The following is a 27,738-nucleotide window of genomic DNA, read 5'->3' as shown; positions in this document are numbered from 1 at the left end:
CCCCCAGCCCCCGGAAGCCCCTCCCCGGCCCCGGCCCCGCCCCCCGAAGTTTCTTGGGCCCCGGGCGGCCGGCGGGACAGAAGACAGCGAGCCGCCGCCCGGCTGCACATAGATGGAGCTAGCGAAGCCCGCGCGGCGCGGGCAGCAGTAAGCGGCTGGACGGCCGGACCTCACAGACGCGCCATGGAGGAAGAGGTGAGGGCTGGGCCAGACGAAGCAGGGTGCTGGACTGGGGTGCTGCCCGCCCTACTTCCACCGGTCTCTGCACTCTTTCCCTTTTATCCCTCAGGCAGAGCCTGGACCGATGGGGTAGAGGCGGGGTGGAGGTCTAGTCCTGCACCTCGACGACAGCACCCTAGGTTGTTTTGGGCTTTTCTCACCAACTGGAAACAGTACCTGTCATGATTCCCATTGGACTGGCAGGGACACTGAGGCTCTGTAGATGGGGTGACTTGTTGAGAGTAGATTGGATTGCCGTGACTGAATCCCGTTACACCCTTTCTTGGCTTTTCTTGCCTGCCAAGGCCGGGTCTACTCCCGAGGGGTCAGATTGCTTATGTTTGTGTGCTAGGGGAGGGACGTTCTTCGGGGTGCTGGGCCACTGTCTCAAGGAATGAGACTGTAATGGAACCTGGTGGCAGGACCGAAGGAAATCGCTTTTGTCTTCCTTGTGTAAATCTCTCAAGAGTCCCCACTGCTTTTGCCCTTGTCTTTTTGAGGATGTTAGTTGAAGGGCCAGGTCAGCTAACTCTCCCAGAAGCAAAGGCTGGATCAGCAACGCCTCCTCTGCCCTCTGCTCTTGCGGGTTTCCCGTTATCCAAAGGTTCAGCACACAGCGGTCACCTACTGCATACTCACGGAAAGATGAAAAAACAGACTTTCTTATCCTTTGAAGGGTGGGGAGGAAAGATGAAGCTTTGCCTCCTGGGGCTACCCCGGCTGGCTGGGATGCCTTCAGTGAGCTCAGCTGCCTGTGTTCTCGTCAGTGTCCACTTGCGTATTTCCTGGAGCAGCAAGTCTCTGTTCCCTCTAGGCTAGACCCTGAGTTTGTGTGGGATGGTAGATAAGTCACTTCCCCCTCTCAGTTTGCGTTCCCTCTTCTTAAAACATAGGGCCTAGCCTCCTCCCCTAGACCTAGCAGTGTGATTGTAGTCCCTGAACTCAGAGGGGTACAGGGAGGGGGCAAAGTCAGGCCACTATGGTTTGCTGTGGTTTCTCTTGCTGTCATGGGTGGGGCTGCTGCCTGCCCCTCAGGTTCCCCTCCTGTAATGGCTGTGTTCTCTGCCCAAGGCCCCTCCCCTGTTCCCAGAGGATGTGGGTCAGGATTACTCCATCTCCTGATCTGCTCTGGCCTCCAGTTAAAGGAAGTTCTCCTGGGACTTCCTGGGCTCAGCACAGCCCTAAGCTCCCTCTGATCCACAATCGTTAACATCGATACTTTCTGACTCCCAGATACCAAAACCTCCTGACTTATCCGGGTCATTAAAGTCTTGCCCATGTTACTTCCTCTGTGAAACACCCCCGCGCCCTCGTGCCCCAGGTCTTATCCATAGAGTCAAGAGGCTGTCTGCGTCTGTTCTCTCTTTGGTACCCCTAACTCTTGTCGCTTCCTACTTAATAGTGTTCACTTGTTTCCTTATGTCTCGGTGTCCATCCTTCTCTTAAATGCCTCTTGATTATGGTCATTCACTCTGCCCCTGACCTCAGGCCACCTTCCCACCTCACTTTCAGCTAGCTGATTTCCTCCCTCACGCTTTCTTTGCACTTCCTGGGTTCCAGCCTTCCTTGGCCTCCGTGTGGGATGTAGGATGGTGGTCCCTGTCAGGCTGAGGCTTGGAGAAGTGCTGGTTTGGGCTCTAGCATCTGTGTTTTCTGGTCCTCATTTTCCCAATCGTAAAACGAGAAGGGAAGGGGAATCCAGGAATTTGATAATGTGTATGCAAAAGCTTTGAAAACCAAAGATGTCAATGGAGGTGTTGTTGCTGTCCTGGAGTAAGGTTGGAAACCTTAGCTCTAGGCCTCCCTGGTTCTGCTCCATTGCCCTCCCAAAACCATGCCTTTCCCTGGCTCCCGACTGCCTACTTGCCTTGACCCTCACTGAGACAGACATGGCTGTGTCCTGTCGCAGCACTGGTTTTACGACACTGGGCTAACCTCTTACTCTTCCTGCTGTGCCTTTTCTGTAGTAAAAGGGTTGAGAATGTTGTCTTTTTAAATTTTTTGTTTTTTTATTTTATATACATGTGTGTTTTGCATGCATACACATCTGTGAACCACTTGCATGCCTGGTGCCTGTGGAAGCTAGAAGAGGACATCAGATATCCTGGAACTGGAGTTAAATATATTTGTGAGCTGCCATGTAGGTGCCAGAAATTGAACCCAGGACCTCTGGAAGAGTAGCCAGTGCTCTTAACTCTGAGCCAGCTCTCCAGAGCCACGAGAATGTAAAGTCTCTGGTGTGTTTTTTTGCCTTTATGTCTCCACGTACACCTGCCTTCTGAAAGGATTCATACAAAACCCAGGCCCTTGCCCCAGCAGAAGACTAGGATGGGGGAATTCCCCCAGGGCAAGTGCCACGAGTGTCCCAATAGACAAGAGCTCCCTGGAGTAGGAGATAGCCACCCACCCTCCTAAAGCTTCCCACAGCCAGACTGTGTACTGTAAATATGAACCTGGAAGATCCCTCAGGGAAGGACCTGTATTTTTTCCTCTCTCCATATACTTCATTCTAGAGCTCTGATAAAGTAGGTCCTTAGTATTTTTTTTTTTTCTTTTGAGACAGGGTCTCAAAAACTCCTGGCTGGTGGCCTGGTTCTCCCTATATAGAGCAGGCTGGCCTGGAACTCAGAGATCATCCTGTCTTTGCCTCCTAAGTGCTGGGGTTAAAGGCGTGTGCCACCATGCTTGCCTTGCAGTGAGTTTTTAGAATTTAGCAGACTGTCATTGGGTTTAGTCAAAGGACAGAGGTCATCACAAGGTGCCTGCCACATGCCATGCCAACAAGGTTTCTTCTGCTGGCTTCTGTCTGTTGTAATTTCATGTAAGTTTTTCATCTATCCTTTTCCTACTCGGGGTCAGAGTAACCTGTCTCTTTTTTCTCCTTGCTTTTAGAATAGCCCTGAGACACTCCCATGCCAGACACGCCCATCAGCCAGGAAGCCAGGCTGATGCCATGGGTACTTCAGGAGCTGCTTGCAGTAGGCAGGAGAAGGTCTGGGAGGGGAACAGAACAGTGGTCAGCTGGTCAATAAGAAGAGAGGAGCTGGAGAGCCTGGGCTGAGCAAGACAAAACCTCCCCTGTGAACCCTGCCAAGGGGAGGGGCGCCATGTTAAAACTTACTGGGGTGTAGCCAGACCCCTGGTGGGAGGAGGTCTAAGGGGCAGGGAGGGAGTTTGGTGGAGGGCGGAGGCAAGTGGGACCTTGGCATTTAGCCAGGCCTCCCGTAGGATGGCTGGGCTTTGCTTCACACCATCTGCAAACCCTCAGCTGTCCCCTCCCCTAACCTCCCCTAGCCCTCCTGCCCAGGCCATCCTGGTCCCACCCATCCTTACAGACCTAGGGCTAGCTTCCCTAGCTAATCTAGTATTCACTAGGCACTGGTGTGTCTACCCAGTTCAGAGGTGACAGCGATCAAGGCCTAGGTTCCAGCCTTGCCCCCCCCCCAGAGCTTCCAGCTGATGTATGTGAAGTTTTACATGTCAGATAGTGGAGGTGGCAGATAAGGGAGACCCCAGCACCTTGAGATCCCTTTTAAATGTGGGCGGTGGGTTGCACTCCCTGGAATTGGAAGAGACACTTGGAGCTCAGAGGTGGGAGATGCCAATGGTACCGCCTTCACATTCCCCAACCTTGTTCAGGAGACACTGAGAGCTCAGGGCCTATGAGGTGGCCAGCAGTGCTGGCTTGCTGACAGAAGTGTGCGTGTATATAATGTGGGCATAAAGATTCCCATCCTGGAGTTCTTCTCTTTCAGTCCTGGACCCTGTGATGGCCTGCCTGGGTCACTGAGAGACTTAGTTCCTGGACATCCCCCAGCCTATGAGAGCCTAGCACATGGCATGGTGTCAGCAGTGGCTAGGGAGAGGCAGTTGGGTACAGGATTGAATGGGAGAACCTCCCTGTTGTTGTCAAAGAGCCCTGAAGTCTCTTCCCTCTTGCCCTGGCAGAGTGTCTCATAACTGTCAGCCTCCTCACTTCCTCATTCCTGCATCCGGGAAGATCATTTGGAACCAGCCCACTTCCCTATTTCTCTTGCCATCCACAAGTTAGAAGACCAGAAGGGACATCCCACATTCCTGGAGATATGGAGACAGCAGATATAGCTCAGCTCTCGTTCTAAATTGAGACCCAGATCTGGAGAGAAGGTCCCTGAAACTCAAAGGGGGGCCAGCAGTGGTGGGCAGTGACAATAGTTACAAGAGTGACAGTTGCCAGTTACTAAGCTCAAGGTATCCTAGGATATGTGCCTTATTTTTATTTAGTAACAAACATGTATCAAGCCCTTAGCTGTGTGCCAGGCACTATCTAAGCAGCCGAGGGACAGCAGTAAACAAAATGAAGCCCCCTGCCTTTGTGGAGTCCTATTTCTATATTGATCTTAGTCAATAGGCAGAAAAGCAAGATGGATTCCTGTTCATACAGGAACTGTTAGCATCTCCATCCCCCAGGTGAACAAACGGAGACAGAAAGAGGTGGTGTTGATTGCTTCAGCTCTTCCTGGTCTGTACGACATGGGCTCCCAGTGAAGCAGCTGGTGTGGAGTTCCAGGAGGTCGAAGGGCCCTAGTGAGAAGCAGGCCGGAGCCTCTCTGCCATAACACAGAAGCCAGGCCCTGCCCAGCTCCTGACAGCTCACCACACTAATATCTGCCTGGGCTTGTCCTTCCAAAGACATCTGTGGCCACAGGGTATCTCTGGGGAGAGGCATGCCCTTAAATGGGGCCCCTTTTTGGAGCTCTATGTAAATAACAATGTAGTTGAAATTAGTCAGTGTTGATTTCCTTCCAGGGTCCTCTAGGTTCTGATGCACTCTTGGTCCTTTCTTTACCTCCCTCTTCCACACTCAGCACCTCAGGAACCTCTAAGTTCAGCACAGTGGTTATTTAGTAAAAAGGTATATCTAAATTTTTAATTTTTGCAGATAGAACCTCAGTGTTCATTAGGTATCAAAGAATAAGATTAAGTTTAGGACTCAGGGGTGAATCTGACCCCACTGGGTAGTCATGTAGACGCGTATGTGCCTATGTACCCATCACCCAGCCATCCAGCCAGTTGTGGGTGTGGCATGAGAAGTGACAGACCTGGAGGCTGCTAGGCTGCCATGGATCTACCTGCTACAGAAGATTTGAACTTAATACCTATACCAGCTTGTGATCAAAGAGACAGTTCCCAGAGTCCTCATCAGAGGAAGTAACCACCCCACAGTCCTAGCCTGGCATGGGGATGAGAACTAAGGACTCCCCTGCTTCAGGACAGGAAGCTGAATTTGGATTCTCTAGAAAGTCAGGAAGGTATGTGTGTGTGTGTGTGTGTGTGTGTGTGTGTGTATGTGTGTGCGCTCATATGGAGATCAGAAGATAGCTTGTGGAAGTTGGTTCTCTTCTTCTACCATTTGAGTTCTGGGGATCGAACTCGGGTCATTAGGTTTGGTGGGAAGATCCCTTACTCGATGAGCTATCCCATCTGTCCCTTCATAGCACTTTTCCCTAGATAACGTGTGCGTTTCTGGGCACTTGCCTGTTTAGCCACTCCGTCTCCCCACTGTACTCTACAAAGGCAGATTGCTTTTGTTCTCTCTCCTGTGACAGGTGACATTATATGGGCTCAATACATTTGTTCACCAGTTTAAGGAAGACTGGAAGGCACAGGGAAAGAAAATGAGTTCAGAGAGACGGCTTTGAATTTTGGTTCTGTCTCTGTAGCTACATGACCTGGATTTCAGATTACTGTAACGTGTGGCTAGCAGTGCTGGCCTCTTGGAGAGCAATTGTGAAAGTCGGGTGAAAGCATGTGAAGGGTCAGCACAGTGGCTCGTGTGGAAGGGAGTGACTGGTACTATTGCTGCTTTCTCTGTTATCCGCCTTGGCAGTTCCTGAGGAAGCTTCATTTAGGATGATGTACCCAACATTAGATCATCCCCTGTGTGGTCTGTGGACCATATGGCTTCATGGCAACAGCCCTCGTGATGTGTCCTGGATGATGTGTCCTGGTGCTGTCTTACAGAGTGTGAAGGAGAGGAGCGACAAGCCTCGTGGAGCACGGACCGCAGACAAGGCTGGCTGGATCAAGAAGAGCAGTGGGGGGCTCCTGGGTTTATGGAAAGACCGCTACCTGCTTCTCTGCCAAGCCCAGCTGCTGGTCTACGAGAATGAGGTGAGAACTTGCTTGACCCCATAGCAGATGGAAAGCCAGCCAGGCAGGCCAGCAGGAGGAGCTCCCTAAGACTGGGGCTGGAAGACTCTCTCCATTTTGTTTTGTTTTGTTTTGGTTTTTGGTTTTTCGAGACAGGGTTTCTCTGCATTGTTTTGGAGGCTGTCCTGGAACTAGCTCTTGTAGGCCAGGCTGGTCTCAAACTCACAGAGATCCGCCTGCCTCTGCCTCTGCCTCCCGAGTGCTGGGATGAAAGCCCACGCCACCAATGCCCGATTCCATTTTGTTTTTTATTTGGTTACTCTTTTTGTTTGGTTTGAGGCAGAGTCATACTCTGTAGACAAGGCTGACTGGCCACAAACTCACAGAGATCCACCTGCCTCTGCCTCCCAGGTGCTGGAATTAGAGGTGTGCGCCACCATACTGACCCCCACTTCACTGTTGACATGCTGTGTCACCTGGGCAAGTGTCTTATCTCCTTTGGGTCCCTGTGTGTATTATGGGGGAGATGCTTCAAATTTAGGGTTCCTGGGTGAGGGGTCTGAGACCCTCTGTGTATGTCGTATGTGAGTCTCCTCAACTACCTACCTATATGCTGGAACTTCCTGGTTTGGGCCAAAGTTTGAAACGAAGACATTTCAGTCAGCATTGGCACTAAAAATGCTAATTAACCCTTAACCTTCATACTTTTCAAACTTATTTTTAATTTATTTGTATGAGCATTTGCATTCATGTTTATATGTGCACCTTGTGTATAGTGCTGAGGGAGGCCAGAAGAGGCCTTTAGATTCTCTGGAACTGAAATTACAGGTGCTGGAAACCAAACCTGGGTTCTTCTCAAGACCAGCAAATGCTCTCTTAACTGCTGAGCCATCTGTCCAGGCCCCCTTTTGTTTTTTTATTTTTTTTATTTTTTGAAACAAGGTCTTACTCTTTAGCCCTGGCTAGCCTGGAGCACCGTATGTAGACCAAGCTGGCCTCACAGAGATCCACCTGCTTATGCCTTCTGAGTGCTAGCCTTGAATTCAAAGACATCTGCCTGCCTCTTCCTCCTAAGTGCTGGGATTAAAAGTGTGCATCACCACCATCTGACTGAAAAATTTTAAAACGTTAAATACACAACAATAATGGTAATGAATGCCTTTAATTCCAGCACTCACAGAGGCAGGAGGAACTCTGAATTGGAGGCCAGCCTGGTCTATATTAGTGAATTCCAGGACAGCAAGGACTACATAGAGAGACCCTGTCTCAAAAACAACAATAAACAAACAAATAAACAAAATAATAAATACTCCTTGCCACCTTCAACAGCAGATGTAGGCCTGAAGGGTTTTCCAGTTGGAATTGGTGCTAGAAACTTCCACTGAGGCTCGGGGTCCTTTATCAGACTTTGTAACTGGCAGGCTGTTCCAAAAGCTGAAAAACTTCAGCTTTTCTCTCTTCTTTAACACTGCGCTAACAGTTGACCCTTATTAAACATTTGTTTATTTTTTATACATGTATATGTGCACAACACATGTGTATATATAAGTATTTCATCTGTGAAGACTTGCATGTGCCAAGGCATATGTATGGAGGTTGGAAGACAGCCTTGGGTAACAGCCCTCACCTCCTACCTTGTTTGAGGCAGGGTGTCTTTTGTCTGAGTCCTGGAGGCTGGCCGGACCACAAGCCTCATGAGGTTTTTCTTATCTGTTTCCCATCTCACAGCAGAAATGCTGGGGTTATACTTAGGCTCTCGTCCCCTTCCTATGCCTAGGATTTGGACAACTAGGAATACTCGGATTTACAGCCTTTTACCTATAATCCTAGCAAGACAGGAGGATTGTCCTGAATACAGTGTAAGACTGTCTCAAAGTAAAAGCTAAAATTGTTAAGGAAGCATCAGAAAGAAAAGAAAAACACCTGGCCTGTCCTGCTGACTCCCCCAGGGTCTGGATGACTGAGAAGCTGTGGAGAACAGTGAGGGATGACGATGAGCAGGCAGCCTCCCAGATGTTCTGTACTTTCCAAATTAGGATGTGCCACAGCTGGGAAAGTGGCAGGCTGGGGTATTTTTATTAGAAAAAGAAAAGGGGGAGGAGGGCTGATATGTGTTTTCCAGTGCCAGCTGCTGTAGAGTTGAGTGACAGGCTCTCAGCTGTCAGCCCATACTTGTCCTAGACCGCCCCTCCACATCTGGCCACAGCTGGGAAGCAGGAAGGGTTTCACATTCCCTAAACATGAAAAATCCAAATCACACTTAAAAAAAATCACTATTAGAAACATAAATGTGATTCCAAGAACTTAGTACCCAGGGATGGAGCTTGGCTCCGGTGAAGGAATTGAGAAATGCTTATTAGTTCAATTCCTCTTTCTGACTAGGCGAGTGCAGACGCCTCTTGGCTGTTTCTCTGCTGTCAGAGCCTGATGTTCCAAAATTGTTGCCCCCGCCCAGTGCCTCCTGCTTTATCCTTTCCTCTGAACTGCAGAAGGCCCTGGATGATTCAGCACTTCGGGTGTTGAGGAGTTGTCCCAAGCCAGGCAGCCTTGGGGAGCTGGGTAGTGAAGACAGACTGAATTTGTTCCTAAGAGAGTACATTTGGGCTAGTAGATGTCCACTTGGGAGCCTGGGTAGGTGTGGGTGTAGTGCTGAGGCTGGAGCTTCTCCTGGATGCCCAGGAAGACTTTGGAGGTCTTACTCTAGGTTGACAAACTTGACTCTGTGAGTGAGTGAGTGAGTGAGTGAGTGTGTGTGTGTGTGTGTGTGTGTGTGTGTGTGTGTGTGACCCCAACTGGCCTTGAACTAGTTAAGAATGTCCTTGAATTTCTAATTCTCTTACCTCCGCCTCCCGAGTGCTGGGATTATAGGTGTATGCCACTGTGCTGGCTAGTTGTTATGTCATCTTGACAGAGGCTAGAGTCATTTTGGAAGAGAAAATGCCACCACCACACTAGCCTATGGGCAAGGGTGTAGTTCATTTTCTTGCTTGATTATTGATGTGGGTTGTGGGTGGGCCCATCCCACAGAAGGTGGTGCCACTCTTGGGCTGGTGGTCGTGGGTGCTATAAGAAAGCAGGATGAACAAGCCATGGGGAGCAAGCCGGTGAGCAGCATCCTCCATGGCTTCCATCAGCTCCTTCACCCAGGTTCCTGTTCCTGCCCTAACTTCCCTGAACGATGAATTTCAAGTTGTAAAATGAAGTAAACCTTTTCCTCCCTAAGTTGCTTTGGGTCATGGTGTTTATCACATGATAAAATAAGACAACTGCCAAGCTTTATGACCTGAATTCAATCTCCAGGGTCCACATGGTAGAAGGAGAGAAGTGACCCCCCTGCCCCCAAGTTACCAGCCATCAAGACAGCCACCATGCCTGGTTTGTGTGGTGCTGAGGAGGAAACCAAGGGCTTTGCAGATTAGAGGCAAGTGTTCTAGCACCTAAGCTACAGCTGCAGCCCCTGTATTCCTCTCTCGAGAGCTACTTCATGGGGCATGCCACTGGGGAGCATAAAGGAGACAGACTCACAGAGACTAGGTGAGAACAAGCCAAGAATCAGATAGAGTTGTGCTCCTCTGTGTCAAGGCTCGGTGCTCCAGGCATCAGGTGTGGTACCTGGCAGGTGCTGAACACAGCACCTTAGACCGCTTGGCCATCCTGACTATGGCGGGTGCTGTATAGATGTTTGCACGCCCTCAGTAGTGGGTAAGACACAAGCGCACTAAAGTTTGGAGAATCATGACCAGCAGCGGGGGAGCGTCCCAGAATAGGAGATATTTTCTGGTCCATATGCTTCATGGAAGAAGCTGGACGGGATTGAGGATCAGGGGTTAAAAAGAGATGCATGGAAGTAAAAATGGGAAATGACAACTGGTGGAACCTGGACAGAGAGCAGGCCACCCTAGCCTTCTAGTCCCTTTTCTCCTGAGAGAAAACAGGGCAGTGGCTAGCTACCTTATCCATATAGCCATCTGCCTTGAGTACTGAGGCCTGAGCTGAGATGTTATCTGGGTGTGGGGGTTCTTATAAAAGTCCTTTGCCTTATTTATTTATTTATTTATTTACCTACTTACTTGCTTGTTGGGTGGAGGGACAAATGCCATGCTGTTATTGTGGCAATCATAGGACAGCTTGAGGGAGTCCTTTACTCCTTCCACCATGTGGGTTCTGGGGATTGAACTCAGGTTATCAAGTTTGGCAGTAAGAACATTTGCCTGCTATCTTAGTTAGGGTTTCTATTGCTGCAATGAAACACCATGACCAAGAAAGCAAGTTGGGGAGGAAAGAGTTTCTTTGGCTTACACTTCAGCATTGCTGCTCATCACTGAAGGAAGTCAGGACAGGAACTCAGGCAGGACAGGATCTGGGAAGCAGGGGCTGATGCAGAGGTCATGGAGGATAACTGCTTGCTTCCTATGGCTTAGTCCACCTTCTTATAGAACCCAGGACCAGCAGCCCACGGATGGCACCACCCACCATGGCCTGGGCCCTCCCCCATTGATCACTAATTGAGAAAATGCCTTACAGCTGGATCTCAAGGCGACATCTTCTCAACTGAGGCTCCTTCCTCTAATGACTCCAGTTTGTGTCAAGTTAACACACAAAACCACCCAGTACACCTACTTAGCCATCTTGCTGGCTCTTGGTGCATATATATAATTTCACTGTGATCATACTTCAACTCCTATTGAACTCTTTCTTCCTAACAAGTCCCTCATTTAGTTACATATTTGGTTAGAGACTAATTTTGTTTTTGTTATGAGACAGATTCTCACTGTATAGCACCGGCTGGCTTGGAACTCAGTATGTAGACCAGCCTGGCCTTGAACCTAGAGATCCTCCTGCCTCTGCCTGTCTCAAGTGATGGGATTAAAAGTGTGTGCCACTATACCCAGTATGTTTTCATGTTCTCTCTCTCTCTCTCTCTCTCTCTCTCTCTCTCTCTCTCTCTCTCTCTCTCTCTGTGTGTGTGTGTGTGTGTGTGTGTGTGTGTGTGTGTATGTGCCCCACTACATTGAGCTAGGATTGCCTACATGGCCATAAGTAGGGGGTTATTTACTTAAGCAAGGGTATGTTAACAGTGATTACACCACCAGGAATATGACTTCTTTCTCAGCAATTACTGACTGTCCTAGCTCCTCTGGGTTGGGTGGGGCCTCAGGATCCCCTCCCCACCCATGATAGAATGCCGGTGGGCCTAGTCTTGCGGGAATCTTGCAGGTAGCCACTGCTGCTGTGAATTTATGGTTGCAACTGTCACATCATGCCCAGGAGACAGTGTTTCACAGCTCTCCTCCCCATCCTCTGGCTCTTACCTTCTCTCTACCCCACTTCTATGATATTCTCCAATCCTTAAAGGAATTGATATAGATGTCCTGTTTAGGGCTAAGTACTCAACATACTCAACAGTTAGTTATTCTTAACACTTTGATCAGTTTTGTCTCTCCGCATTCATGTTCACCACTGTAAACAGAAATTCTCTGACCAAGGCTGAGAGCAACACTAATCTTTGAATTATAAACATATATTTAAAAGGCAGTTTGACAACATGTACATTTAGCAAAACAATAGTAAGTTCCCGTCTAGGAACTTTGACCAGGTGTTTTATTTTATTTTATTTTTTGTTGTTTTGAGGTTTATTTTGAGAGGCAATGGTGGCTCATGCCATTAGTCCTAGCACTCAGGAGGTAGAGGCAGGTGGATCTCTGGGTTCTAGGCCAGCCTGGTCGTCCACAGAGTGAGTTTCAGGATAGCCAGAGCTGCACAAAGAAACTCTTGTCTCAAAAAAAAAAAAAAAAAAAAAAAAAAGAAGAAGAAAGAAAAAAGAAAAGAAAAGATGATTTATTTTATATGCTTGAATGTTTTGCCTACATGTATATATGTGGACCACATTCATGCCTGGTGTCTGTGGAGGTCAGAGGAAGTTATCAGATCCTTCCCTGGAGCTGGAATTATGGATGGTTATGAAACACCATGTGGATGCTGGGAACCAAACCCAGACTCTGAAAGAGCAACAATTATTTTTAACCTCTCAGATATCTCTCCAGACCATGACAGGTTAATAATATCAGATAAGAATTCTCTTCTATCGGGGAAGTGGTGGCACACACCTTTAATACCAGCACTTGGGAGGCAGAGGCAGGCAGATCTCTGTGAGTTCAAGACCAACCTGATTTACAAGAACTAATTCCAGGGCAAGCTCCAAAGCTACCCAGGGAAACCCTGTTTCGAAAAGCAAAAACAAACAAACAAACAAACAAAAAAGAATTCTCTTCTATAGAGCAGGCCTCAGAGCCAGTCAGAAAGAAGTTGGTTATACTCATAACAGTTGTGACACTATTGCACCAATGAGTATATACATCTTCCTGGCAGACTGATTTGTAGCTTGCAGGTTAATAGCTAGAAAAGACCATTGATGACTGTTTTCTCCCAGCTGTCCACATAACACCTTTCCAGCACTATGAAAGCTAGCCAGCTGGGAGGTAGCCCCCTGCTCAGTTCCATGATTTCTGTATGTCCTGCAGTCAAAATGTGTGATTTCTTTAGCAGGTTTGGATGTTAATAGCCTGAAGGCTGCTGAGATTCAATATATCTGGCCTAAAGTAATGGATCTCAGGGGTTTACTTACACCAGGGTCACCTGGAGTGATAGTTAAAATTCACATTGTCCCCAGCACTTGGGAAGCAGAGGCAGGTGGATCTTTGTGGGTTAGAGGCTGACTTGGTCTGCGCAGTAAGTTCCAGGACACACTGAGAAACGCTGTAGGGGTGAGCCCACAGTATTGTCCACGTCCCCTTTTGGGGTGTGGGCAGGAGTATGGGCACAGGTGAGGATAAACAGGAAAGGAAAAACAAAAGCACTCTCTCTCTTGGAAGCCTGCCACGCTTCTGATCTTCCAGCTTGTGTGTAAGTTCTTTCTCTGGTAAATAAATACATTAATTTCCATATTACATTAACCTCCCTCGTCAGCTGGTGTCAGAAGTGGGATACAGAACTAAATAGATTCTCAATAGAGGAGTTTAAAATGACTGAGAGACACTTAAGAAAGTGTTCAACATCCTTAGCCATCAGGGAAATGCAAAACAAAACAACTCTGAGATACCATCTCACTCCTGTCAGAATGGCTAAAATCAGAAACACCAATGGCAGTTTATACTGAAAAGGATGTGAAGAGAGGGGAACACTCCTCCTCTGCAGGTGGGAGTGCCAACTCGTATGTTCACAACCCCTTTGGGGGGCATGGACAATATTGTAGGCTCACCCCCTACAAAACCCTATCTTGAAAAACAAAACGAAACAAAAATTTTACTTCACATTTTCAGGCCCATGCTCCCCGAGTTTATGATTGGGTCAGAAGGTGTGCACAAAGTTGCATTTCTAGCAAGTTATCAAGTGGCATTCAGGCACTGGCCAGTGCTTTTGTAGATGTTTGCATGACCTTGGCAGTAAATGATAGGGGACCCGAGAGGCATGAGAACACTAGATCCTACACTGGGAGGGCCACTGCCTTAGAGCAAACAATTAAGAATCATCAATCTTGCCGGGCAGTGGTGGCACACGCCTTTAATCCCAGCACTGAGGAGGCAGAGGCATGTGGATCTCTGTGCGTTTGAGGCTAGCCTGATCTACATGGCAAATTCCAGGCCACTCAAGCTATACACATACATACACCACACACACACACACACACACACACACACACACACACACAGACACTACACATAGGACCTATTTCTGCTTCCCAGGAAGTTGTACCAACTGGGTCACCTCCAGAAGAGGAACCAGTTGACCACTATTAAGGGAGAGCTTATTCTAGGCAGCTTGCCCAAGAGGTATCCTATGGCCCAAACCTTCTAGTATCAGGGCAGGCAGGCAGGAAGTTTGGAAGGCTGCCTGGTGTTGTGTGACAAAAGTTTTCCTGGGGAGACAGAACACACTCATCTACTCACCGCAGAGAGGGAACCCACAACAGACCAAAATATGGACACCACCAGAGCCCAGCTTGGTGAACCAATGAGTTTTATTGGGGTTACTTACAGGAATATGGGTAAGAGGTTCCTTGCAGGAGCAGACATGACTCAAAGACAACTGTGTCACCAGAGCCCACCCAGCATGGGTGACAGCTCACAAAAGCTGGGAACCTGAGCACACTGCACAGCTGGGCAGTTTAAAAGACTGGAGAGTGAGCTGGGCGTTGGTGGTGCACGCCCTTAATCCCAGCACGCGGGAGGCAGAGGCAGGCCGATCTCTGTGAGTTCAAGGACAGCCTGGTCTACAGAGCGAGTGCCAGGATAGGCTCCAAAGCAATACAGAGAAACCCTGCCTCGAAACAAACAAACAAACAAAAAAAACAAAAAGACTGGGAGAGTGCCCTCCTCAGGTGCCTCAGTTGGTCTAAGCCTCTTCAAGCAGCTTTTCTTTGCAGCACAGCTTGTCTGGGTCTTTGCAGCTGGGCTCTGCTTACTGTGCCAGGGAAGGGGCCTACTGAATCCGGCCATTTTCAGGGAGTTCTGGAAGCTTTTTTGTTGCTGTTGCTTAAGGAGCCGAAGGATTTAGAGGAGACTTGTCACAAGACAAGTAGCCAGTGGTGGAGACCAGGCAGTGTTTGGCCAGTGACCTACATAGTGATGAAGTTAGAGTTGACAGGCTGGCAGGGAGGCGGGGGTGGGGGAGGGGTGGGTGGGGTGTTCTTACACTCTTGTCCTCTCTGTTGTGTATGGCCTTAGCCTGGGGTGAGCCGCCCCTCTGCCTAGCTAGCAGTCAGAACAGGGAGATGACAAGTGAAGGAACCACCAACTCGGCATCACCGGGTTGAAGGCAGGGCATGCAAGCCCACATGTGGCTGGTTCATGCTCTTCATGGAAAACTCTTACTGTGTTTCATGGAGTCCTGGGTTCTTCTATAGATCTCTGCCTGTCCACTGTGCCTGCAGAGACCCTCAGGCATCCTTTTCTAAGCCTCCCTAGCTTCTCCTACTTTTGCCTCTGGTTTTTGGGCCCACTGGGCCCAACCCTTAGGCACAAACCCCCACCCTAAACTCCTCCTGCTCCTCCTCCTGTTCCTCCTCCTCCCCTCTCCCCCCTCCTCTCCCTCTTCTTCTTCTCCTTCTTCTTCTGGCTTTTTCAACACAGGGTTGCTCTGTGTAGCCTTGGTTGTCCTGGAACTCGCTCTGTAGACCAGGTTGTCCTTGAACTCACAGAGATCCACCTGCCTCTGCCTCCGGAGTGCTGGGATTAAAGGCGTGCGCCACCACTGCCCGGCTTTGTATCTCAGTTCTTATCGGGGTGGTGAACTTTATGGACACCTGCCACCAGCACGTGCTGGCATGCTGGCACTGTTTCCTTGCCAGGGTCTGAATACCACATTTTCGTTATCCAGTGTTCTTGCTGATAGGATCAGAGTGTGGAATGTGTATTCAGTGATTGAGTCTCTTGGAGAATCTGGCTCTCATCAGCCCACTTTTTTGCCTCTCTCCCTCCCCAGGATGAGCAGAAATGTGTGGAGACCGTAGAACTCGGAAGCTATGAGAAGTGTCAGGACCTTCGAGCCGTCCTCAAGCGGAAGCACCGCTTCATCCTGCTGCGATCACCGGGGAACAAGGTAGGCTGCCTCCCTCTGGGCAGTCTGCAGGCTCCCTGTGAGCTGGGCTGAAGCTTACATCTGGCAGCATCCTCTGGTTGATGGGTGACGGGGGCTGTGCTGGAACTTCTCCCTTTCTCAGCCCTGAGATGACCATCGCAGGCTGTAGCTGGAAGCAGCCACTGGAAGGCAGACCCTGGATTCTGGACATAGGAGGCACAGGCTGAGAGAGGTCATCCATGGATAAGGCCCATACCCTAACCAGGCCTTCAGTACCCCAACAGAGCCTGGAGCAGAGGCAAGAATATGGCATCCTCTCCATCCTACCCCCCAGGGTTTCTCTTGGGCCCAGAGCTAGGAGGCTCATAGCCCTAGCTTTCCTCCTTTTGTGATTTGCTTTTTTCCCTGAGACTCTGTCCTTTGGTACAGGTGAAGTTTGCTGTTTGTACATTTTTTGAGGTTTATTTTTATTTTATGAGTACGAGTGTTTGCCTGCACGTGTGTCTGTTTACTACATGCATGCCTGGTGCTGCAGAGGCCAGGTTGTCAGATCTTCTGGAATTGGAGTTACAGATGGTTGTGAGCTGCCATGTGGGTACTGGGAATCGAACCCAGGTCCTCTGCAAGAACTGCTCTTCACCACTGAGCATCTCTCTAGCCCGCTTACCACTTTTTCCTGGAGGAAGTCTGCTGCGTGTTGACACACGTGTGTAGTTTCGTGGATGTCAGGAGGGAGAGCAGATCTGAAGCCAGCCAATGTGCATAGTACTTCTCGCCGGCTCCAGCCACGCCTCACCCTAACCCCTCTGCATCATGAGTAGCCTGCAGAAGTAAGGCTTCATCGCAGAAGCTGGGTGAGGGAACAGTCTGGTCTGGGCCTACTGTTTCTCTCCCGGTTTAGAAGTTAGGAGCCTGGTCTCCTGTGTTCCCCATGTTCCCCGTGGTCTCCTGTGGTCCCTGTGGTCCCGGGCACTGGGAGACATTACGGTGCTTTCCTCACTAGTCTGTTGTACCCAAGAATGTTTCACCGAGACAGGGGCAGGCTTCTGGTATCCTAAGGGTCAAGGCCAGGGCCCAGGTTCTTTTGATATCTGGGGCTTAGGGTACTTTGACGACAGAGAATGGTTTTTCAGACCCTGTAACCCTTTTCTTGTCCTGGAGACCTGCTGCCCCTCTGAGCAGGTGTGAAGTATGCATCTGTGTTTGAGAGGCACAAAGTACATTGGACTCGAAGGCCAGCAGCACCTCTGTCTGCCTGTGCATATGCGAGCTGTGGATTCCCCTTCGCAGTGCCAGGGTCGTGTGTGTGTGTGTGTGTGTGTGTGTGTGTGTGTGTGTGTGTGTGTGTTCTGTGCATGTGGGGTAACAGGAGATGTCGTTTCTTTGTCCTTTGCCCATGTCACCTCCTTTGCCAGCTCTGAGAATCAGCTAGTTGTGTGCTAGGTGGATCACCCAGCAGTAGGCCAACCCCTTCGAGAAGCCTGTCTGTGTAGCAGCCTCCCTCCCACCCCTCGACGCTCCCAGGACTTGAGGTTGGCTCTGGAGGACGGGGAGCAGGACAGCTTGGGAGTGGTGCCAGCTATGGAGAGGAAGACACAACCAGACTGCTGCTCAAGGGTCCTCGACCCTCTCACCCCACACTGGAGAGGGGCTCCCCAGAGGCCCCACGTGTCCCCCTCCTGGGCCTGCTTTTCCCATCGCCCTGGGTGTTCCCCAACTTCCTTGTGGCCTCTAGCTGGCCGGGAGGTCATGTGACCCTGGCTGTCTGGTCCTGAGGCTGCCTTTTTTCCTCTCTAATCAAATAAACAAAGACTCCAGTGTCCTGCGTGCTCCACTCCCCCTGCTGCTTCATCCCCACGCTCCTGTCCATGAGGTCACAGACAGCAACTGCCAGGAAGCAGGGCGGCCACTGCTGGGTCTTGCTGCCCTGCTGGTCCCGGCCAGCTTGGCCCTTTCCTCTTTCCGGCCTCCTCTTCCCCTCCCCCCCTTTCCTATCTGCCATTCTGCCCTCCCCCCCTCTCCCAGGCCTTGGCTGCCTGGTCTGCGGCCATTCTTCTTAGCATGGATTTTCCTGCTAGAGCTTCTTCAGAGAGCTTGTGGAGTGGAATCCACCAGGCATAGCTTCTCGGTGTCCATTCTGATTGTCCCTGTGACAGTCACCCCTGTGGTATGTGGAGTTCATTGAGTCAGGATTACACAGCACGTCATGGTAGAACTGGATGCCCACGACATTGTGTCCCCTCAGTCCCGTGAGCCCATTGGTTTCCCCTGAGGCCATATCCCTCCTAGGGAACCAATACCCGAGGCTGCCTGTGGCTGGCGGGCTGGGCCAGGGGCAACTGAAGAGAGAACTGGACACCCGACTCCTCCCTGTCCACTCCTGCAGCTACTGACTTCCGTTGTGTGTTGCTCAACTCTGAGACCCCCGTCTGTACCAGGGAGGGGCCCATAGACTCTGAACCCCTAACAGGTGCGGCAGCAGGCATCAGAGGGGCTGCCTATTCCCTTGGCACCTCACAGGACTGGGTGGCCTTTGTAGCCCCGGCATGCCGTGTGGTCTCTCCCTGAGCCCCTGCAGCCCTGAGGCCTGGGCTGAGAGGAAGTTGCCAAGGTGCCCTAGGGTTTCTGACTTAACTGCAGATCTGCTGCCAGGATCTAATTTAGCCTGGTCATGCAAATGAGCACTTGGCTGTGGCTGGCATGGAGCAGGGACCTAGGGTCCCGTATGAGGAGGAGGAGGTGCTGCCGGGAGGAAGTTATATAATGACGATGCTGAGGGGGGCCAGGCCAAGTGCACTGTTCTGCGGTGTTACATAACTGACCGGTAGAGTGGCCGGAGGTGCTATCTAATACCAGGGCGGGGGATGGGCAAGCTGGCCACACCAATGAAGAACTAGGGCATCTTGAGGTCAGAGAGTAGGCAGCGGCCCAGAAACAGAGCCAGGGAAGGAACCTAGGCCAGTTCATTCATGTATTGTCTCATTCACTCACTGTTTACTGAGTACCTACTATGTGCCAGGCCTTAGTTTTGGTCACAGTTAATTCCTTCAACATTGTTTTGCAGTAAACTGTGTTAGCCCATTTTATGGATTAGAAAAGTAAGACTGTCCAGGTGAAGGCTGGGGTACTTTTCACACACATTCCGGTCAGCTCCAGATTTATTTCCTTTGGCACGTTTCTTTGAGGCAATCTCAGGTATACAAGCTGGCTTTGAACTTGTAAATCTCCTGCCTCTGCCTTCCCCTCCTAGTGGCTGGGATTGCAGGCATGCACAGCCACACCTGGTTCTCGTGAGGCTGGGGACTGAAGCCAGGACTTGGTGCTTCTGGGCAAGCACTCCACCAATAACTAAACTACATCCCGCCCTAGATACATGTTTTAAAAACAATTTTGTTGCAGGGGAAATGACTCAGTGGTAAAGTGCTGACTATGCTAACCTGAATACAAGAGTTCAATCCTTAATACACCTGTAAAAATCATGTGGGGCAGGGCAGTGGTGGCACACGCCTTTAATCAGCACTTGGGAGCAGAGACAGGCAGATTTCCAGGACAAGCTCTAAAGCTACAGAGAAACCTTGTCTCAAAAAACAAAACAAGCAAACAACAAACAAAACCCCAAAACATGTGGGTATGATGCCCTGCCTGTAACCCTAGTGCATGGCAGGCAGAGACCTGGAATCTGGCTAGCCAGATCAGCTGAACTGGGGAGCCCTGAGTTCTGCAAGAGACCTACAGCCCACACATAGGACAGTGATCAAGGAAGACACTGGATCTGGGTCCTGTCATAACCTTAAACTACACACACACACACACACACACACACACACACACACACACACACACGCACACGCACACACTTAAATACATGTCAGCATCCAGACACACATTCATGCTTCAGAACATATGTGAGTATGCAGCACACACACCATATATATGTACATATGAAAAAATAAGAACTGTTGTAGGAGTGAACCCCACAAAGCTATCTACCCATGAGGGCGGAGACATGTAAACTGACACAGGTAGATATAAAATGAAGTGAAAGAGGAAGGAACCTCCTTTTTTTTTCCTGGAAGCTAGCCACGCTTCTAACTCCTGGTCTGTGCAACTCTCTCTCTCTGGTAAATAAATATATTGTTTTCCATATATAGCATCGAATATCGTTATAAACTGTGATCAAACACACACATTACTATTACTATTATTATTATTTTTAGTCATGGTCTCACTATGTAGCCCCTGCCCCTGGCTGATCTGAAACTCTATGTAGACCAGAGTGATTTCAAACTCATAGAGATTTGCCTGCCTCTACCTCCTGAGTGCTGGGATTAACGCATTATTCCATCATTCCTGACCAAAATTTCCTTAACTATTTGAGTTCGGGGGGCATTAACTACACTCTTAAGGTGGTGCTATCACCACCAAACTCCTTCAGAACTCTTTTAAAACTCACAAAACTGCAGCTGGGCGTTGGTGGTGCACGCCTTTAATCCCAGCACTTGGGAGGCAGAGACAGGTGGATCTCTGTGAGTTCGAGGCCAGGCTGGACCGACAGCCCCCAAAACAATACAGAGAAACCCTGTCTCGTAAAAACCAAAACCAACCAACCAACCAAACAAACAAGCAAAAAAAAAAAAAAAAACCCTCACAAAACTGCAACCAAATCCATTAAATACTGACTCCCATTCTCTCTTCTTCCAGACCCTCACAATCATGTTCTACTTTCTGTCTCTGGCTTTAGCTTTTCTAGGTACCTCATAGTGGGAGGCAGTCAGTCTCTAACTTGTACTTACTTCACATAGCATGTTTTCATATATTTCTCTTATCCCAAGACAGAGTCTTATGAAGCAGGACTGAATCAGAGCCCTTTCTGCAGGACAAGGCTGATTCCCTCCAAACCCCTGGAAGCTGCCAGCCGGAGGGGACCCCTCTCTTGATGTATCCCTTCCCCACTTAAAGCCCAGTGTCAGAACTGCTCTGGGTCATTTAAGCTTCACTTTGGAATCTGGGTTGGGATGCTTCCTAAAGACCCCGAATGTGAGCCCTAAAAATATCTGCCACTTTCCCCACCTGTCTCTCACAGGTCGGTGACATCAAATTCCAGGCCTCCAATGGGGAAGAAAAGGAATCCTGGATCAAAGCCCTCAATGAAGGGATCAACCGAGGCAAGAACAAGGCTTTTGATGAGGTACGGGGGTGTGGTCCTCTGGATAGTTCTGTGTTCTCTGACCCATGGGTTTAGGAGAAGATTGTGCCCACCTCACTCCAAACCACCCCTCAGTTCTGCCATTGCTACAAACACTGGGGCATACTTCATTTAATCTCCCAAAAGCCCTTCAAAGTGAGTGTTAGTGTTCAGTTTCCACCAATGAAATCAAGGCATGAGAGAATTAAGTAAATTTTTTTCTTTGAGACAGAATGTCATCTTGTACATTCTTGTTTTGAATTCACTATGTAGCCAAGGATGACCTTGAACTTCTGATTCTCCTGCCTCCAGCCCCCCAAATGCTAGGATTACAGGTGTACCACAAAGCCTGGTTTGATGAGGTGCTGGAGATTAAACTGGGACTCCCTGGATGCTAGACAAGTGCTCTACCAGCTGAGCCACATCCCCAGCCCTTAAGTTGTTCATTTTAAGCTGAAAAGCACATGGGCTGGAAGCATCTCTGTAAGAGAGCATCTGCACAGGGTCTTGGGCTCAGTCACCAACAGGGAGAGGGGAGGAAAAGGAATGAGGGTGGTGGGTAGAATCTAACTGGCTGCACTGTCTGTATGTCCTTCCAGCCCAGCCTCCGTGGGTAAATAGTGGCAGCCCCAAGGCTGGGGGCTGGGTGAGCTTAGAGCCCGTGAGCACCTTCCCTCTTCCCCTGGCTGTCCTGGAACTCCATCTGTAGACCAGGCTGACCTTGAACTCAGAGATCTGCCTGCCTCTGCTTCCCGAGTGCTGGGATTAAAGGTGTGCACCCCCACTGTCCAACCCATGAGCTCCTTCTTCAGTTGGTTCACGAGCCTAGGCCTGGCAGGGTTTCTCTGTCTTCAATGACCTTCCATTCCTGAAGCCCCTGTGCTGTGGTGGTGGCTATGGTAATAGTGGTTTTAAAAGTCAGGCTTGGATCTCTTGGGTGGTGGGGGTGGATCTCTGTGAGTGCAAGACCAGTCTGGTCCATGGAGCTAGTTTTAGACAGCCAGGGCTACACAGACAAACCCTGCCTCGGGGGGAAAAAAGTCAGGCTTGGAATGAGTGGTTAAGATGTCTCATGGGGCCAGGGTCTCCTAGGAAGAATCTGTCTTTGATATCACGGGTCCTTAGCCTGTTGGGCTAAAATGTTTTTAAAAACAACTTGGATGGGGCTGGAGAGATGGCTCAGAGGTTAAGAGCACTGACGGCTCTTCCAGACGTCTTGGGTTCAATTCCCAGCAACCACATGGTGGCTCACAACCATCTACAATTCAATCTGGTGTATATGTAATAAATAAATAAATCTTAAAAAAAAAACAACTTGGATGGCAGAAGACGATCTGAGAGAAGCCGCCTTGCTCTATCTCAGCCTATGAGTCCTGTGTGTTCACCCATGTCACTGTGTCCTATATGGGAGCAGGGATGGTGGGTCACATCATGGATGGTAAAGTGGCCATAGAAGCCATGGCCTCACAGGTTGCTGGCAGTTTTGGCAGGTTCCCTCTGGTCTTCAGTGGAGTAAGGAACAGGCAGTTCTGGCATTCAGAGTCCAGACCTCCCATGTGATGTGCCCACCTTTTCTGACTTGGAAGAGAGGTTTACCCTCCACACGGTCAGGCCCAGCCACAGAGGCCCTGCCCTTTGCTGGCCTTGGCATGGGTTAGGATAGTAACAGAGAAACAGAGATCAGGGCAATTTTTTTTTTTTTTTTTTTTTTTTTTTGGTTTTTACGAGACAGGGTTTCTCTGTATTGTTTCAGAGACTATCGGTCCAGCCCAGCCTCGAACTCACAGAGATACGCCTGCCTCTGCCTCCCGAGTGCTGGGATTAAAGGCGTGTGCCACCACCGCCCAGCCAGGGCAATATTTTAATGCATGCTAGGTACCAGAGGGTCATGATCTGGCATCCCCCTCCTGCCCCAGCTGAGCCCCAAAGCAGTTTCAGGGCTGCTTAGGCATCTGTTCTACACTGCGCTGAAGAGGAGGCTGCTGAGAATGAGAAGGAACACCTGGGACAGGGTAGACTCAGAGAAGCAGACGTCCACATAGGGAGACACATGGGGAGGGCACTGGCCCTGCCGAGCCAGGAGGCGATATGCAGACCCTGACCCTGAGTCTGGGTGGTGTTTCCTATCTTCCCAAGACCTGGCAGGGACTCACCTGCTTCTAATTCCTTCCCAGGTAAAAGTAGACAAGACCTGTGCCCTCGAGCATGTGACACGGAACCGGGTACGTGGGGGCCAGCGGCGCCGGCCACCAACGAGAATCCACTTAAAGGAGGTAAGGCCTTCCCTTGTTGGCTCGAATAGTGGGAGGTCAGCTGGGCCTGGGATTCCAGGTCCTCAGCACTAACCTGGAGTTGGGGCTTGCTAAGTGGTGTGTGCTTAGAAGAGGCCTGGGCCCTTTTTCAGTTGTGGTTCACACAGTGACTTTGGACAGAGGAAACAGGAAGCTAGGACCTGTGACTTGGCAATCTCTTCCAGCGGCCTATTCCTATTAGCTGTGACTAGTTCCAAGATTGGGGCAGGACCATGGAGGAGTAGTTGTGTTTTAAGCTGACAATACCTTAAAATCCATCAGCACCGGTTTAGTTGATAGGTGGGAGTGAGAGGGACTCTTGTTGGAACTAGCTGAGCTGAGGCACCAGGCCCAACAACTTAGCGTGTGCTGAGGGGCTCAGTTGGCTTGGGAATTAGGCTGGGGAGGAAGGGGGAAGAATTATAGAGGCCCAAAATGCAGGAGTTGGTAATATGGTTGAAGAGATGTCCCAGAGATCAGTTTGAGGTTCCAGGCTCTGTCAGGGATTGAAGAGGAAGAGAAAGGGACGTATAATACACAGTGGGAAGCAAGAGATGTCAGTTTGGGAGAAGGTATGGAAAGGGGAAAGTGCTAAGGAGTAAGCCTCTAAAAGACCTGTAAAACCGACAGGGAGAGGCTGTTCACCGCCAGGAAAAATCCACAGCAAATAAGACATTTAAGGGTTGCCAGCAGTGGCTATGGCAGAAGAGAAGGCTTTTTGTTGTGTTGTTGTTGTTGCTTTGTTTCTCGAGACAGGGTTTCTCTGTGGCTTTGGAGGCTGTCCTGGAACTCGCTCTGTAGACCAGGCTGGCCTCAAACTCACAGAAGAAATCCTCCTGCCTCTGCCTCCCGAGTGCAGTGCTGGGATTAAAGTAAAGGCATGCACCACCACCAGGCTTGAGAAGGCTTTTTAAAAGGAGTGGGCTGGCGGCCAGGACAGAGGTCAAGAAATGCTAGCAGAAGCAAGTGGACTTGGGGGCATCAACACAGGACCTGGCAGCAGGGCAAGAACTGAGGAGAGAGCAAGTGGTCACATTTGCAGCACATTTTCAAAGAGAAGGAGTTGGGTTAGGGCTGCCATGGCGCACAGAGCTTCAGGGGTCCCAAAAAGCGGGTCCATAGGCAGGAAGGAGACAGGGTTCTTGGAAGGTTTGTTGTTGATATGATGAGATAGCCTGTTCTCATCTGTCAGGAGTCACAGGGAGAGCCTGAGAGAGGGCCAGCGGGTGTACGGCAGGTTGCACCCAGCCTTGGAGAGGAGACTCTGTGAGAATTTGGGGAGGGACTGGCCTCAGTAGTGGTCCCAAGTGTTGTCCAGACCATGTGGTGAGTGTAAAAGGGTGTGAGAGTCCCAGCCTGGACTCCACCCACCCCACCCCCACACCACCTGAGGCACCTTGGAAGAGGCCTCCTGTTCATCCCTGCTTCATGGCCTCTGAAGTTCCCTGGAAGGTCCCCACACTGTGAGGAAGGTCCCAGCATCAGGCCAAGCCTAGGGTTGAAGGGCAGGATAGACCAGTCTAGGCAAGCAGAAGTAGGTGAAGTAGGCAGTTTGGGGGAACCTATATTTGACCCAGTGGTCATCCAAGGTGACACCTGGATACTGTCCTCACACACCAGGTAGCCAGTGCGGCTTCTGATGGGCTTTTGCGCCTGGACCTCGATGTCCCAGACAGTGGACCACCAGTGTTTGCTCCTGTCAATGATGTCATCGAGACCCAGCCACAGGAGCCACCTCGGGCTCTCATGCCTCCGGTCAAGCCTTCCCCAGTACCAGAGACTTGCAGCACTGATGACAACACGGATGCTCGTGCAGGGGAGAGAGCCCCGACTCCTGTCTCAGCAAGCCCTGAGGCCAAACCTGAGAGTCCCGAGGATGCAGAGACCCCAGCGGAGGGGGACAGTGACTGTAAGAGGCTCCCTAACAGCACGTTGTCTGAGAAACTGAAGGTGAGCTGGGACAACCCCAGCCCGGAGGAGTCTGCTGCAGAGGCTGCCCCCAGGGAGAGCAAAAAGCCTCCTGTGCCCCCTCCTAAGATCCTATCAGAGAAGATGAAGGCCTGTATGGGTGGGGTGGATGCCTCCAATCCATCCCAGAGTTCTGAGGCCCCTGGGACCACTGTCCCAGGCCCAACACAGGTCTCTGTGAATGGCATGGATGACAGTCCCGAGTCTGCCATGCCATCCCAGGCCATGGGCACCCCTGGAACTGCCCCAGAGGACACAACAGCACCCCCAGCACTGCCCTCCTGGGACTTGCCATCCCAGTTTCATCCTCGCTCCTCTTCCCTGGGGGACCTACTCAGAGACGGGCCTCAGCATCCAAAGCTGCTGCCCAAGGAAAAGTTGTATCGGGCCCAGCTGGAAGTGAAGGTGGCCTCGAAACAGACAGAGCGATTGCTGAACCAGGTGCTGGGCAGCGACCAACAGCCTGTGTGTGCCGAGTCGTTGCTCAGCCAGGCTGTGGAGCAGCTGAGGCAGGCCACCCAGGTCCTGCAGGAAATGAGGGATTTGGGAGAGCTGGACCAAGAAACGCCTGGGCTAGTGCAGAAACGGAAGGAGCTGGTGACCCTCTACAGGAGAAGTGCACCCTAGGCCTGCCAAGCCCAAGGCACAAACTCACCTCTCCCCAAGTCACCGCCCAGCCTTGCTAAGAAATGAGCTACAGCTCAGATGCACCACTGGGGACACCAAGCTTGGCCAGGACTTGAAGCTCCTATGTCCTTTCTACCCTACCCTGGCTAGTGGTACCAGGTATCACCTGGGGCTACCTGTCTGGCTCCCTGTTCTGGCCTCTTTTCTAGGCTCTGGGCTTGGGATGGATCACACACTCCTGTGGTCTGTGTGGTTACTGCAAACTGCCTCCGGGCTTTGGCACTGTGCTTGGAGTTTCCGGGATGGCATCATCTCTGTCCTCACCCCCAATAGTTTACATTCCTGACTTCTGTGGAGAGCACAGCTGAGCTGCCTGAGGCTCCCATCTCCTGGTCGTCAGGCAGCTTCCAACCAGCCACGCCCACTCGTTATGAGCAGCTCTAGGGGCCTTGGGTCCAGGCTGTAGGCTCATCTGTCAGCTGAGTGAAATCTGGCCCTTAGCTGGAGTCTGAAGATGGGCAGGCGTCTGGGCAAAGGAGCCATTTGCTCTGTGCGTTGTGCCTTCTGCAAACCGTGGATCTTTTCTGCAGTGTCCCTTCCCCTTTGGAGAGCAGTGATTAGATGGTCAGATCTCAAAGCTTTCAGGGCAGAAGAGGAACCCTGGCCTCCTGGTGCAGCCTCTGCTCCTGGGCCAGCCTCTGTCCAGCCTTGCACATTCCTGAAGATGCAAACCCTAGAGTGGCCTGTGTTAGCATCCGGAAAACCTCTGTGTAATTATCATTAATCAACCTTTAGAGGCCTCTGCCCCCCGCCCCCGCCTTCTGTGCCTCCCAGATGGAATTTATCTGAGTCTCTATGGTTCTTCCTCAGCTGAGACAGCTCTGATATCCACCCCCTTCCCATCACATGCTGGAGTCTGTGGCTACAACCCACCTACCAGGCCCCTGGTGGGCTGCCCCTCCTTAGCGTCCTAATGAGAGGAGCAGTTTCTCCCCTCCCCTTCCCTCCTCCCTTCCCCATCCTCTCTGGCCCTGGGGGCTCCCCTACACTCTCCAGCCCGCTGCAGCAGCCAGCAGGACTGAGGCTGGAGCCTGGGCTGGGGCACCAGGGGAGGGGCCCTCACATAGGATTTGCATGTGCACTTTTGTTTACTGGAAGAGAAGGGAGGGTCACAGCAGCCAATGGCCTTTCCACTCACCCTGCTCCCAGTCGCCAGTTGTGCCCACCAAGGCCTGCCAGCTAGGGCAGGTTGATGCCTTCGTTACTGTACTGTCACTTTCTTGCTGTGGGTAGTAGGCGGCGTCGGAGTAAACAGCAATGTCTGGCTCCCGAGCCTCCCACTATCAGCAGCCTCGGGCCACACTCCTTGGGCTCTTATGCCAGCCTGCCTTTCCCTCCATCTCAAGAGCAAGAATGTCTTCAGGTGTCCAGTCCTGATCCTCTGCCATCTTCCCTTGGGAACAATTGTCCTCTTCAGCAGCAAGGGCTGCTGGGTTTCTGCCAAGTCACCTGCTTCCAGGAATTAGAGCCCCATCCTGTGCTGTCAAGTGACTAGTTGGGCAAGTAGTCTTGGGGCTACTAGCTTAATGGTCAAATGCCATTGGCTCCCACGCTGGAGGGGTGGGTTGGGGGTGGGGACTGCACAGGATGCCTCCCTGTCACCATGGAAGGAGGCAAACAGTGTATTCTGCTTATGAACCATCTTTCTTGAAATTTGGCAATAAATCTCATTTTATGGAC

At 50.7% G+C, this 27,738-nt stretch overlaps 1 protein-coding gene across 1 annotated transcript; it reads left to right on the top strand.

Annotated features, from left to right (window-relative positions):
- The first annotated feature begins 57 nt into the window (after nt 1-57).
- On the top strand, nt 58-27,738 carry Plekho2 (pleckstrin homology domain containing O2). The gene is made up of 6 exons (XM_005075531.4): nt 58-195; nt 6,223-6,372; nt 15,832-15,948; nt 21,011-21,115; nt 23,287-23,385; nt 25,024-27,738. The coding sequence occupies exons 1-6, from the start codon at nt 184-186 to the stop codon at nt 25,996-25,998; spliced, it is 1,458 nt and encodes a 485-aa protein (XP_005075588.1). The 5' UTR covers nt 58-183; the 3' UTR covers nt 25,999-27,738.

Source organism: Mesocricetus auratus, unplaced genomic scaffold, assembly GCF_017639785.1.
Source record: "Mesocricetus auratus isolate SY011 unplaced genomic scaffold, BCM_Maur_2.0 Super-Scaffold_100691, whole genome shotgun sequence".
NCBI classification, from domain to species: Eukaryota; Metazoa; Chordata; class Mammalia; order Rodentia; family Cricetidae; genus Mesocricetus; species Mesocricetus auratus.
Note: the sequence above shows the minus strand (reverse complement) of the source record. Positions and strands in the feature narration are given on the sequence as shown.

Coding starts and splice junctions, on each gene's coding strand:
- Plekho2 (XM_005075531.4), top strand. Junction 6,373..15,831: donor TGCTGGTCTACGAGAATGAG/GTGAGAACTTGC, acceptor CTCCCTCCCCAG/GATGAGCAGAAATGTGTGGA. Junction 15,949..21,010: donor TGCGATCACCGGGGAACAAG/GTAGGCTGCCTC, acceptor TGTCTCTCACAG/GTCGGTGACATCAAATTCCA.